General features: G+C 44.3%; 1 protein-coding gene across 1 annotated transcript in view; it reads right to left on the bottom strand.

The window, feature by feature from the left end:
- rapgef5b (Rap guanine nucleotide exchange factor (GEF) 5b) overlaps positions 1–14,467 on the bottom strand; it is a 44,740-nt gene extending 30,273 nt beyond the window's left edge. Inside the window, exons 1-8 of the mRNA XM_030783274.1 lie at positions 14,372–14,467; positions 12,218–12,324; positions 11,740–11,861; positions 10,720–10,888; positions 8,970–9,057; positions 5,365–5,416; positions 4,799–4,842; positions 2,967–3,092 (exon numbers count right to left, since the gene is read on the bottom strand). Coding sequence (XP_030639134.1) covers positions 2,967–3,092; positions 4,799–4,842; positions 5,365–5,416; positions 8,970–9,057; positions 10,720–10,888; positions 11,740–11,861; positions 12,218–12,324; positions 14,372–14,467 — 804 coding nt within the window. The remainder of the gene's footprint in view (positions 1–2,966; positions 3,093–4,798; positions 4,843–5,364; positions 5,417–8,969; positions 9,058–10,719; positions 10,889–11,739; positions 11,862–12,217; positions 12,325–14,371) is intronic.
- Between the last annotated feature and the right edge of the window lie 1,107 nt (positions 14,468–15,574).

The following is a 15,574-nucleotide window of genomic DNA, read 5'->3' as shown; positions in this document are numbered from 1 at the left end:
CACGATAATTTCTCCAATGTAAGACTGCCCCTCGAGTTTTGTGTAAACATGGGAGTCGTTACAGCACTGTCCCATTTGAAACATGTCCTAAAGCAGTTGAACAGGGAAGCGTCCCATTTGAAACATGTCCTAAAGCAGTTGAACAGGGAAGCGTCCCATTTGAAACATGTCCTAAAGCAGTTGAACAGGGAAGCGTCCCATTTGAAACATGTCCTAAAGCAGTTGAACAGGGAAGGGTCCCATTTGAAACATGTCCTAAAGCAGTTGAACAGGGAAGGGTCCCATTTGAAACATGTCCTAAAGCAGTTGAACAGGGAAGTGTCCCATTTGAAACATGTCCTAAAGCAGTTGAACAGGGAAGCGTCCCATTTGAAACATGTCCTAAAGCAGTTGAACAGGGAAGTGTCCCATTTGAAACATGTCCTAAAGCAGTTGAACAGGGAAGTGTCCCATTTGAAACATGTCCTAAAGCAGTTGAACAGGGAAGCGTCCCATTTGAAACATGTCCTAAAGCAGTTGAACAGGGAAGTGTCCCATTTGAAACATGTCCTAAAGCAGTTGAACAGGGAAGCGTCCCATTTGAGACATGTCCTAAAGCAGTTGAACAGGGAAGCGTCCCATTTGAAACATGTCCTAAAGCAGTTGAACAGGGAAGGGTCCCATTTGAAACATGTCCTAAAGCAGTTGAACAGGGAAGCGTCCCATTTGAAACATGTCCTAAAGCAGTTGAACAGGGAAGCGTCCCATTTGAAACATGTCCTAAAGCAGTTGAACAGGGAAGCGTCCCATTTGAAACATGTCCTAAAGCAGTTGAACAGGGAAGCGTCCCATTTGAAACATGTCCTAAAGCAGTTGAACAGGGAAGCGTCCCATTTGAAACATGTCCTAAAGCAGTTGAACAGGGAAGCGTACCCCGGGAGAGCAGGGAGAGACTCATTATGTGTGTGTCATTATGTGTGTGTCATTATGTGTGTGTCATTATGTGTGTGTCATTATGTGTGTGTCATTATGTGTGTGTCATTATGTGTGTGTCATTATGTGTGTGTCATTATGTGTGTGTCCATGGGATCCCTCCGGGACCAGGCCTGAGTAGCGCTGTTATAAGGAAGAACTGAGCTCTAAGAACTAAGCTCTCTCCATCTAGAATTCAGTCAACTGTCCACCTGTCCACCTGTCCAACTGTCCAACTGTCCATCTGTCCAACTAACCACCTGTCCACCTGTCCAACAAACCACCTGTCCAACTAACCATCTGTCCATCTGTCCAACTAACCACCTGTCCAACTGTCCAACTGTCCCTCTGTCCAACTAACCACCTGTCCAACTGTCCCACTGTCCACCTGTCCAACTAACCACCTGTCCAACTGTCCACCTGTCCATCTGTCCAATTAACCACCTGTGCACCTGTCCATCTGTCCAACTAACCACCTGTCCAACTGTCCAACTGTCCATCTGCCCAACTAACCACCTGTCCAACTGTCCACCTGTGCACATCCTATATAGGGGTGTCCCATCAAATGGCTTTACGGTGCCTATCTGTGGACAGAAAACGTGTCTTACATGTTTTAAAGGATTAAGACCAACAGTTAGAGTCTATTCTGGTTACTGTTGCATCCACACAACCATCAATGGAACAACTGGATTTACTGTTTGCAATTCAAATAACACTATAAAACAATAATATAAAAAAAATGACATATATATGACTGTCCAGTTTATCACGTACAATTGCTTCCATAACTTTTGTGAATTGTCTTGAATGCCTAAACTCAAACCAAACATTCTGAGTCCTGTACATGCCCCTGGGCCACTACGAGTCATTACAGCGTTTGACTTAACTGTGCAAGTCATAACCAGTCGTGATTCTAACCTGATCTAAGAAAAATATTCTTGGGATATTTTTTTAGACGTTCATATTTAAATATTCATAAATATTTTTTGAACATTATTCATTCATTAAGGTTCCCACACTAGATCTTTACGGTAAGGTTTGATTTTAAAGCAGTACAAAAGGACTGACTGATCCCCAGACAAACTCCAGAAACTTGTGACCTTCTGTTATCACCTTATTAGACAGACTATATATATATTTATAACCCATATAAGCCAAACCTGTCAAAACAGACAAACCAGACTCGCGTGTCGTGGATCCATCGAATACGCTACACATGATTTGACATTTTCTTAAATGACACCAAGATTTTATCACAAACAAAGCATTATTCCCAACCTTGGCAACAAGTCTTGGGAACTAAAATAAGACAAGCTACCCTGACAAACTTCACGTCTCCAAAGGTCAGATACACGAAGCATTGTGCTTAAAGCCCCGCCCCCTGCTCTGGAGGAGCGCGGTCAAGTTTTTTACACTTGTGTCACCGCTTCCTGGCTTTGTCAGGAAAGGCCGGCCTGAGCCCAGAGTGAAACCAGCCAATCAGAAATGACCCTGACACCGTTCACTGCTGCCTTATTTGGAGTACAGATGCTCAACTCCACAAATGACAGTCGACATATACAGCAAACATGACATACACAGAACACTGAAAATCTGTAGAATGAAACACTGAATACATGATTTTGTCATTCATATCATAGTATTCTGTTTTCTCTGATTTTACCCTTTTCTTTTACCCTCGTATCCTGATTTGATAATGATAATGCCCGTCAGTCATTTCTGAATCACCAGGCAAAGTTATTCAAATGCCACAGTCTTGGAATTAATGAGTAGAACCAAAATGTAACATTATTCAGTCAAATGTAAATGTTTAATGTGAATGTAAACGTTTTAATGGTATGGTACTAATGCTGCAGCCTCCAAACTGGAAAACATATCTATAGAGATGAAGATCCCACACACACTAAAAACCCCTGAAAACAGTCCATGAGCTTAAAACACAATACACACACAGGGTACTGTGTGTGTGTGTGTGCGTTTGTGTGCGTGTGTGTGTATTTGCATTTCACACTCACCTCTGCAGGTCTGTCTGGTGTTTTGGGTGTTGTTTGTGACAGTCCACATCCATCCTTGGCCAGTTTCTGAACTGTGCCCAGTCCACTAAGCTCCTCTCTGTCCGCTCCGTCAGCCAGGCCTCCCTGCTGCAGCACAGGGGACGCCCAAAAAACATACCTCAACCCACAGTCCCATGCCATCCCCACCCCCCCTCAGAGACTCAACACGGAGACACAGTCACTAACACAGCAACCTCACAACAAACTGACTCAGAGCTACACAGTTTCTGTCCCTGAGCTGCAGGTGTGTATGCTGTTAGCGGGCTGTTTCTCTGCCCAGGTGAGTCCACTGTTAGCAGGCTGTTTCAGGTGAATCCACTGCGCATTTCTGTGAGAGTGATGATGTAGGAATCCTGTCTCAGCCCTGTAGATCTACACACACACACACACACTCACACACACACACGCTGCTCCAGGAGATCCAGGGCTCCAAGTGTTTCTGTTCAGGTTTATCGTCTGAGGGGTTAGTGAGAGTGTGTGGCTTTCTCTCTCTTTCTCTCTCTCTCTCTTTCTCTCTCTGACCTTCTCTGTCTGCCCTTTCACTCTCATTCATAAGCATTGGGGGGGGGGGGGGGGGGGGGGGCTCAGGAAACATCTGGTGGTCTCTCCAATCCAGAGTAGGAAGTGTCACAATCTCCAGAAACACAAGAGATCCTGACGTACCCGGTCGAGCCATAGGGGTTGTGGAGCTGGGTCAGGGCGGAGCGGGGTGGGGTGGGGGGGTGGGGGGGGGGGATGTGGTGTGGGGGGGGCGCTAGACTACATTTCTGCATCATAGATTCAGCCAAGAGCTAGAGCAGAAACTCCTCCATCCATACTACAGGTAGGAGAGCAGTGAGTTGTGTGTCATTGTGAAGGGCCGTGTTGAAGCAGCAGGATTCCGCTCAGTGTCTATGAACCATGTTAATCTGGGCTGAATGAAACTGAACAGTGTCTGTCTGCATCATCCACACAAACAGGTACAGACTCACAAATGAACACAGGCCCTGACCTGGCACTTACAGCTGAGATTCTGTATATCATAAACACACTCTTAGAAAACACAATGTGTACTGGGAGGTTTGGACACTTAAATTTTCTTACAGAAAAGAAATTCTGATGTTTCCAGGATGTCACTCTCCCCAAATTTTTTGACAGATACTTTACCCGCACACACACACACACACACACACAGACACACAAGCTTTCCCAAGATGGAATGGATCACGTCATGCTCTTAACTAAAGGAAATTCCAGACAGGAATTCTGGAATTGGGCTGAAACACAGACTGACTCTGCATGTGCTATATTCAGCTCTGAGCTTCATGGGCCGTCTGACAACACCTGACATTCCCTTCCCCTCTTCTCCACTTCTAAACACAGCCAACAATGGACCTGCCACATTCCACTCCAATTCCAGTTTCACAGGACATAAGCTCTGTACTGTACAAATACACACACACATCCACGCATGCACGCACGTGCACACACACACACACACACACACACACACACACACCTGGAATCACACACAGACACACCATTTAAAAGCCTTACTGTGTGTATGACCCGTAAGGAGAAATCATGGTGGAGCAGCCATGTGAAAAGCGAGTGTGGGAGGGTAGAGAAAGTGTAAACTGTAACAGTGAAATGATGAAAACTCCTGAGACACTGTCTGTGAAACGCCCACGCAGAAGGCACGACACTCAACCGCTTTAATGAAGCTCAAGCAGCATTGTCTATTTCCCATCCACACAAATACACTTATCTCCGTCTGTCAGTCACACAGGCACATCACATGACAAGTCTCTTACCTTCACCTGGGGCGGGGACGCGGTGTGGGCCACTGCAGACTGCGCTGGATCAGACACATCACACACTGTGACAACACACACACACACACACACACACACACACAAACACACACGCACACACGCACACGTGCACGCGCGCACACACACACACATACAACACACACACACACACATACATACAACACACACACACACAAACACACACCATACACACACACACACACATTCAACACACATAGACACACACAACACATATACAAACAGCGTTTTATTATTATAATTACGAGACTCTAAGAATGGTCGTTATCAAACCCCAAACCCCTCTTTACACTGTACACTCGTCCCTCTTGCCTGTCACAGTGGATGTGACACATTCTCTGTCCAGACATGTGTCAGGAAATAAACTTGAAAAATGATAAACCAGATCACCTATGATACCCATGTGTATGAGTTCATCCATCGTTATAATGCAAGTTTATTAAATCAAAAGCAGCTTTAACTAAAACATGACCCAGGTTCTGCTTTAACGTGGACTAAAGGAGGACCTGAGTGGAAACAGGACTCACGGGATTGTCTTTGGGCTTTCCGGGCCAGAGCTGCCACCAGTTCACTCTGCACCTGTTAACAGAATTAATTTGACTTTAGTGTCAGATTCAGGTGTGTGTCATGTCAGACATTTCTCATTCGAAACAATGGAGGCAGAGCGAGATATCTCTGTAACCCTCTGTAACTCTCTAAGTCTGCAGGGTTTCACACATCTGACTTAGCTTTCAATCCATTCTCAGTCCCACTGAAATTCATGAGAGGAAATTTAATTCAGCCACATCTAATCCCTTTAACATATCAACACTCTTTAAAATAGCAGGATCTCTCTCTCTCTCTCTCTCTTTCTCCTGATTGGTATGCAGTGAGTGTGTCTTTGTCTCTTTATGGGGTCTTAAGTACCCTGTGCAGTTTGAATATAAATGTGATTCATATATCAGGGGACAGGAGCAGTAGCCTGTGTCTATGGGAGACAGAGTGGATGAATACAGGGATGGAGGTGAAACAGAGTGGATGATACAGGGGTGGAGGTGAAACCAGGTGTGTAGCAGCAGGTAATGGAGGTGTTAAGCCACGCTTGGTGACCTGTAAAATACAACATGTCCCACAAGACCGAAAATGGCAATTACTAACCCTTAAAGGTACATAGTTTTATTACTAACCCTTAAAGGTATGTAGTTTTATTACTAACCCTTAAAGGTATGTAGTTTTATCACTAACCCTTAAAGGTACAGTGTTTTATCACCAACCCTTAAAGGTAAAGTGTTTTATTACTAACCCTTAAAGGTACAGTGTTTTATCAGTAACCCTTAAAGGTACAGTGTTTTATCAGTAACCCTTTAAGGTACAGTGTTTTATTACTAACCCTTAAAGGTATGTAGTTTTATTACTAATCCTTAAAGCTACAGTGTTTTATCACTAACCCTTAAAGGTACAGTGTTTTATCAGTAATCCTTAAAGGTAAAGTGTTTTATTACTAACCCTTAAAGGTACAGTGTTTTATTACTAACCCTTAAAGGTACAGTGTTTTATCAGTAACCCTTAAAGGTACATAGTTTTATCACTAATCCTTAAAGGTACAGTGTTTTATCAGTAACCCTTAAAGGTACAGTGTTTATCAGTAACCCTTAAAGGTACATAGTTTTATCACTAATCCTTAAAGGTACAGTTTTTTATCAGTAACCCTTAAAGGTACAGTGTTTATCAGTAACCCTTAAAGGTACATAGTTTTATCACTAATCCTTAAAGGTACAATGTTTTATTACTAACCCTTAAAGGTACAGTGTTTTATTACTGGGTCTTGAAGGTACAGTGTTTTATTACTAACCCTTAAAGGTACAGTGTTTTAGGTACAGTGTTTTTTCCTCACACAGCTGTATGTCTGAGGGTGAGATGCATTGCTTTGGCTGTGATATAGCAGCTGTGAGAATGCTAACTGTTAGCATGTTGAAGCCAACCGTTAATGTTCGGCAGCTAACTGCAGTCAATGATGATCAACATCAGGGGACTGGACATCATTCCACAGCACAGCAGACAGTCACATCACTACAGCACAGGACACAGTCGACTCAACCCTAAAGACAGTCACATGACTACAGCACACAACACAGTCGACTCAACCCTAAAGACAGTCACATCACTACAGCACACAACACAGTCGACTCAACCCTAAAGACAGTCACATCAGTACAGCACAGCAGACAATCAACTCAACCCTAAAGACAGTCACATGACTACAGCACACAACACAGTCGACTCAACCCCAAAGACAGTCACATCACTACAGCACAGCAGACAATCGACTCAACCCTAAAGACAGTCACATGACTACAGCACAACAGACAGTAGACTCAACCCTAAAGACAGTCACATGACTACAACACACAACACAGTCGACTCAACCCTAAAGACAGTCACATGACTACCGCACAACAGACCAACAGACAGTCGACTCAACCCTAAAGACAGTCACATGACTACAGCACACAACACAGTCGACTCAACCCCAAAGACAGTCACATCAGTACAGCACACAACACAGTCGACTCAACCCTAAAGACAGTCACATGACTACAGCACAACAGACAGTAGACTCAACCCTAAAGACAGTCACATAACTACAACACAGGACACAGTCGACTCAACCCTAAAGACAGTCACATGACTACAACACAGGACACAGTCGACTCAACCCTAAAGACAGTCACATAACTACAACACAGGACACAGTCGATTCAACCCTAAAGACAGTCACATGACTACAACACAGGACACAGTCGACTCAACCCTAAAGACAGTCACATAACTACAACACAGGACACAGTCGACTCAACCCTAAAGACAGTCACATGACTACAACACAGGACACAGTCGACTCAACCCTAAAGACAGTCACATGACTACAACACAGGACACAGTCGACTCAACCCTAAAGACAGTCACATGACTACAACACAGGACACAGTCGACTCAACCCTAAAGACAGTCACATAACTACAACACAGGACACAGTCGACTCAACCCTAAAGAGAGTCACATAACTACAACACAGCACACAGTCGACTCAACCCTAAAGACAGTCACATAACTACAACACAGGACACAGTCGACTCAACCCTAAAGACAGTCACATGACTACAACACAGGACACAGTCGACTCAACCCTAAAGACAGTCACATGACTACAACACAGGACACAGTCGACTCAACCCTAAAGACAGTCACATGACTACAACACAGGACACAGTCGACTCAACCCTAAAGACAGTCACATAACTACAACACAGGACACAGTCGACTCAACCCTAAAGACAGTCACATCACTACAGCACACAACACAGTCGATTCAACCCTAAAGACAGTCACATTACTCCACAGGCTGCTGCTCTGACTCTCTGTACTGTGGTAACTCGAGTGCCGATTCAGCAGTTTGGACTCAATTTATTCTCCAAAAAGCCGTGAGGCAGATCGGAGGTCTTAATTCTACCCTTTTCCTCTGGGTATCTCGACAAAAAACAGGGACCTGGCCAATCACAAAGTTTCTACTTCTGTTGCCAAGGTGACAGTAGGTGTGACCATTTTAAAAAAGGGGATTCTGGTCTGTTACCCAAATGACACTGAGAGACAGGGGCTGAGTGACAGGTAATGGTGTGGTTTGGCTCCACTGAATTGCTGATATAAAAACACATTAAGATCAAACACGCACAGCAACGATGACCAGTTTTTTTACAGCGCGACTGAAAGCCAAGGTTCACTGTGTTTTCTTTGGCTTGTATCCTCTCTCACTGTTTTCTGATATAAAGATGCTAATATAAGCACGTAAAGCTCAGCTCTCACAGGCAATGGAGAGATGTAAACCTGCCGTCTGTGGAGTTGTTTTAAGGCAAGAAAAAAGTGATATTTTTCTTTACTGCCAAAATAATCAAAGGGAAGAGAATGTAGCATTAGCATACATATGCAATATTAATTATTTTTTGGTTAGAAGGGTGTCTTTGTGGAAGTCCTCATTCTAATTAGCTTAAGCAGAGCAATTATAATGTATCCGTAAGGCATCTAGAGATGTAGCATCTTTGATGATGTAGCTCTGAAATGTTCTGAGTGTTGCCTGATAGGAGTGTAGCTCTCTCACCGTGGAATTAAGTCGCTCCAAAGCTCTCATCTGGAGAACCGGACTACACGTCCCAGCACCTCTCTGAATTTGAGCTTGTTCCTTGGGCCTGCGGACACACACACACATACACACACACACAGACACACACACACACATACACACACACACACACACACACACACACACACGCACATACACACACACACACACACACACACACACACACACACACACACACACACACACAGACACACCACACACACAGACACACATACACACACACACACACATACATACACACATGAGAGTCAGTTTCATTTGTAACAATGAAATGGGCTTGAGAAGGAGAGAAAGTTTGTGACTGAAATCTGCTAAAACTGAAACTGCCTCTGAGCAATGGACACAACCGTCTGAGAGACCCGACCGTCTGAGAGACCCGACCGTCTGAGAGATCCTCACTGAACATGTACTCACAGAGAGAGAGCAGCCTATATTGCTTACATATCACAGGGCCAGCCACGCTATGGGGCTCTGGTCCAGCAGTCACTGTGGTTACAGGAGCTGGTTATTCAAAGGGGCAGCTATAGGTAAAACTGATATTTTATTTCATGAAGCTTTACTTGATGATACACACAGAGACTCAGTCCCAGGAACTGAAGGCTGTCCGTGAGGGTCACCTCAGGCTGTATATGGGCAGTTTACAGAGGGGAGCCGCTCTAGAGGAAACAGGATTTAAAAACAGTATGATCTCTTCCTCATCTCTCAGAGGCAAAAACTTCCTGTCAGAGAAGCCAACAATGGTACAAAGTTTACCAACTGTCTCTGACCCACTTTCACACAGCCACAGGACACAGGTGTGTGTGTGTGTGTGTGTGTGTGTGTGTTTTGGGTCACAGCCAGCACTGTTATTGATCTGATGTGAAAAGGCCATTTACCTGCGTTAGTTAGTTACAAACTAGTTAGTTATAAACTAACACTTTAGATTTCACAGATATATGAAAGTCTTAAAATATATTGCCTGTAATTCTGGTCACATAAAATTCTGTATTTTATGTGTAAAATACAACAACCTTGTGCTATGATCTGTTCTGAAATCAGTGAGACTGCTGACAAAATCACTGAGACAGAGAGAGAGAGAGAGAGAGAGAGAGAGAGAGAAATCACACAGATAGCCATCAGAACAGCACAGCGTCACACTGACACCTGCTGTTAGGGGGTGGAACAGGCACAGGGCAGGAGGGGGATCAGTCACAGGAATACACCGTGTGCTTATGGTCATGGCTGGTTTACTCACTGTGACTAGGTCCCAGCATGGAGCTGTACAAGGGGCACAAATCAAAGGTAAACAATTGGATAAAGTAAGTTGGTATGCTTAGGGTCTCTGGGAGCTGCATGAGGGGACCAGTTGCAGGTATGTGGTTGAAGTTAGGAGGTTTGTGTACTTACGCTTACAGCGTTCGAGCCCCGGTGCACAGCTGCGCACAGGGGACCAGTCAGATGTATAGAGGTTAGGCTTGCATGTACTTACGGCCTTTGGGCCCTGCTGTGGAGCTGCACACAGGGGACCAGTCAGATGTACATATGGAGGTTAGGCTTGTGTGTACTTACAGCCTTTGGGCCCCGTTGCGGAGCTGCACACAGGGGACCAGTCAGATGTACATATGGAGGTTAGGCTTGTGTGTACTTACAGCCTTTGGGCCCTGCTGCGGAGCTGCACACAGGGGACCAGTCAGATGTACATATGGAGGTTAGGCTTGTGTGTACTTACAGCCTTTGGGCCCCGTTGCGGAGCTGCGCACAGGGGACCAGTTGAAGGAGCAGTTGGACTCCCGTCTGCCACTCTCTCTCGTTCCTGAAGTAACAGCTCTGGGCCTCGCACTCGTCAAAGGTGAACTGGTACAGAGAACTGGAGTCCTCAAACTTCACCTGCAGTTCCACTGCAAAACATCCACCACCAAAACAGCACCGTCACAAAAACACACTGCAGTTCCACTGCAAGACATCCACCACCAAAACAGCACCGTCACAAAAACACACTGCAGTTCCACTGCAAGACATCCACAACCAAAACAGCATGCTGTTTTTATAAATTGTATTTTTCTAAATTCCAAAAAAAGAAACAAGTTTGTTGTTAAGCTAGTAAGTACACAGCAAATTTGGCAGTAGCACACAAACTGTGGATTCATGTAAAAGTACTGTAATATCCACTGACACCTGCTTTACAGACCCCCTGTTTTCTAGGACTCTGATTTCAGCATTATGCTGTGTAATATACATACACACATGTTTAGCATTTCCATCATTTGCACCAGAGTCAGCGCCATTACCAGAGCAGTGAGAACCTGCACCTCCCTTTGGGTAAACATAACAAAGTACAGTATATGTAAATGGACAGCAAACAAGTCTAAGCAAGTCCAGGAAATTTTATGCGAGGAAAATCGACACCTGCACATGGGCTGTGTGTACCCTTACACGCTGTTGATGACAGAGACCGTGTGCTCTTTTAAATACAGCAGCCTTAGTGGTGAAGACACAAAAATTGGGTGTAGAGATTATAGATGACAGTCCAGACAAACACACAAGTGCATGCATTCACACACAGATACACACCTAGGCACACACACACACATGCACACACAGATATACACATGCACACACACACACACACACACACACACACACACACACACATACACACACGCACGCGCATGCGCACACACACACACATATACAGTACAGTCTCAGACACTGTGTGTGATCCTCCAGAGTCAGGGACAGCAGCACTAACCAGACAGCAGGATTCCCAGCTCCAGTAGAACATTCCAGACAGCGACGGACATGCTCCTGCTCTGTATACAGACACAGTGGTCTATCAGCCACTGGACCAGCTCCACTCCCTCATACGACCTCCTGTAAGGACAGAATCTCTGTTTAGACTGAGCATCCAACAACCTGCAGCCGCCATACAAACACCATACACACACACACCACACCACACACAGACACACCACACACACACACATACACACACACCACACATACACACACACCACACATAGACACACACACACACACACATACACACACATACACACACATACACACACACCACACATAGACACACACACACACACACACACACACACACAGTAGCTCTGCTGTGTAATCTCTTTTGTTTTTTGTTTGTTTTCTTTTTTTGTTGTTTTGCTTTTGTTTCTTTTCCTTTTTTTTAGTTGTCTTTTAGACTGAAGCCCTGTGTGGTTTACCTGATGATTCTGGCCAGCTGGACATGGGTTTTGGAGGGGAACTGACCATTGGATATGAAAACGTTTCTCAATGCGTGACCAGCACAGCGACCGTTCCTGGAACAAACCTTCAAAAACCAAAAAACAACACGTCATACAAGAGTCATAATGTTTACACCACAAACTCATATGACACACACACAGACAAATGTTTACACGGGCAAGTCCTATCCAACTAATCCTGATCCTCAAAACGACAAAACTCTTCATAAACTCCCAATAATCCCCATCCAAAAACTTAATCCACTTCAATCCCAAATATAAGATTAATGTAGGCTAAACATTTAACACCAAATGCCAGTGCAGTGGACTCCAGTGGGTCAGCAAAGTTTGTAATCTACTGCTCACAGAAGGCTGCATACCTGTAGTTATAACTGACATTTCCCCTCTGTGTCAGTAAACACATACACTCAAGCATCACTTCATATCTGTGCAGCATGAAGGGAAACTGTTTCCAAGCACTACCACAGAGATTACGTACTGTATGCTCAAACAATATCGCCACTGTTTTACGTGAAAAGGCAGATGCTGGTGAAGACAATGGATAGACAATAACCCTCTGACATTGACTTGATTACAGCACTCTGAGGTGACCAGTCTGGCCTGTTCCATCGTTAGTGAACTGTTGACTGACGAGAAAAACGTCACCTTTTCCTGGTGTCTGGCGATTGAGGCTTTAGAAGAGGTGGTGGTGTCAGGTGGCTGCCCCTGAGGTGAAAGCAGCGCTGGGTTAGAGTCAAGTTTGACGCTTCATTGACAAAGGAAGCCTCTGTGTCTCTCTCTTAATAATGTACACACACACACACACACACACACACACATACACACACACACACTCACTCAGTGATGATTCTTATCTTCAAATGCAGGTATGCAGATTCCTCAAACAATAGCAGTCATTAATAATGTATTGTCTGGGTTTTTTTGAAGTGGTTTTAAACTGCTGAAAGATCAACCAGTAATGGATGAGTTTGGATACCAGTCATTCTGCTGTTTCCAGACAAAACAGTTGATATGTGTGTATTTTATGTGCAGTAAATAATTACACTAACTTAATGAATGTGAACAGGTGTACAGTTGAGGACAAACTGTCGGTCTGTGGTCTGATGAAAGATTACTTAAATTGTAAAATGGTGACTCAGAGCTAGTCATCCAGTCCACAGACTTGGTCTGACTATCTGTCAATCAAAAAGACCCATTTAACCAGTTTACAAACTGAAGAGAAAACAGAGATAAGTTACTGAACATATTGACTAATATTTCACTTGTTGAGTAAGTAGCTACTAATAAACCCATACGTCACTCAGGCCACGAGGTCTCAGGCCAAGGTCCCTTTGTGCTGTGATTGTCTTCAGATGCTGTTCTCTTTGAAATGGTCGCATTAAAATATAGAGGTTGCCTCAAGGTGATTTAAACACCTAACTTCGAAGACACTGCATGAAAAGGCGCCTGCAGACACTCACAATAACCATTTGATATAAGAGTAAAATCGCCACACTGCACTGCAAATTGAGACACGTCTAAACACAGACCGCAAATTCATCAAAGCGCCACATGTCCACTTAGCAGCGTCGAGTCACTGCACAAAATCAGTCACATACATCAGCCTCTCTTTACTTTACTGTGCACTCCCTGATGAGTCAAAACAGTTCCCTCTGAATTAAACCATTCTCTTTTTTTTTCGTTTGTTTGTTTTTTTTTTGGGGGGGAGGGGGGGTTCTTTTGTGAAACGTCTTTACTCACATTTTCTCTCATATCTATGAATATGAATAGAGGTACTTAATTCGGAGGTCCTATGACAAATGTTCTTAATCTTATTCAGATTATTTCAAAGACAAAACAAACCGAGAGACTTTTGTTAAACTGCACTTGAGATTGCGTTCTGTAAATTACTGAATATAACATAAAGAGATAACTTTTCATTTATTTGTCAATAGCAATGGCAGAATAGCTGCATACATAACTTGATAGTGAGTATGACTCGTATCTCTTCCATACTGACATGGCAAGAGGACCATAAATAGCACAATATGACTGTACAGTACTCACAACATCCATACGCGTGCTTCCTGACTGTAGTCCATGTTTCAGTGTCGAGCGCGTTTCTCCTCTTACTGGTTTCACTCGAACTTCGGGCTTGTTTATCGCACTCCAACGTTGGGTCGCGTGCTGCTCCCTTGCGACCCAGGGAATGTTCACTAACTTCTCCATACCGTGAATCCGGCGGCCTCCGTTACCAGCATCACAGCGCCGGGACTAATGCAACACTCATTCACCAATGTATTTAATCAAAGAGCTAATCGCGTCACCGGGCCAAACTGCTACACGAAGTCACAAGTAAGCTGCAGTAGTTTTACAACGCGCCGTAATTCATTTCTTACAAGCAGTGGAAAACGTCCCTGTGAAAGTGAGAAACCCGAACGAAGGTGTAGCTGAGTTGTGTATAGGTGTGGTTTTCATTTTCAGAAAGGTAGTCAGTGCCACATGACGCGGTGTCTCTTATATTTGCATAGCTTTGAACCGGTGCTGCCTACCGACAGCTCCTGAGTGGGAGCGGAGACAACTAACCCGCGTTGATGTGCTCAGCTGGGTTTACAAAGACAGTCTGATGTTTGACGTGATTACCACCGCTGAGAAGCATATATGCATAAGTAAAGTAAGTAGGTAAACAGTGTGAGAGACTGTTGCATGAAATGTGCCGTTCAACAAAACGTCGAGTCGTCTTCCAACAGGAATCTGAACGGTGATATATGACGAGAGGTTCAAACCATGATTGAAAAAAGGAAAATGTAAAGTTCTCCCAATATTTTGTTAACCGTTTGTCTTCGGGCTATTAAATCTTGGCTGAGTGCATTTTCTATGTTATTGTTGTGCGAGGACGGTTCCTGGAAGCAGTGTTGTTACCTGCGGGTGCCTGACGCTCCTGTCGGTGTAACCCAATCAGTCTACGAGAAGCGTAAAACAGCGAACCTCAAACTCCGTAGGTCTGTGTCGTCCGTAAAGACGGTCTCGCTGTGAGTTCAAAGACAGCACTGCTCTTCCATGCCAGAAATAGTGAATGAAAGAAGACTAGTTAACGCAGTGTGTTTGTGAAAGAAGACTAGTTAACGCAGTGTGTAGAAGACTAGCTCACGCAGTGTGTTTGCATCTGCATACGTCTCATTCATCTCACAGGTTAGAAACAGAACTGACCAGACTCGCTGGAACCAATGACTTGTTTAAGTTTTTAATTAAATTATGTTGTGTTGTCTTAGGGCGGCATGGTGGCGCAGTGGGTAGCGCTGTCGCCTCACAGCTAGAGGGTGATGGGTTCGGCCA

This window comes from Chanos chanos, chromosome 8 (genome assembly GCF_902362185.1).
Source record: "Chanos chanos chromosome 8, fChaCha1.1, whole genome shotgun sequence".
Taxonomy (NCBI): Eukaryota; Metazoa; Chordata; class Actinopteri; order Gonorynchiformes; family Chanidae; genus Chanos; species Chanos chanos.
The sequence above is the reverse complement of the archived record's forward strand: the minus strand, read 5'-3'. Positions and strand labels throughout refer to the sequence as shown.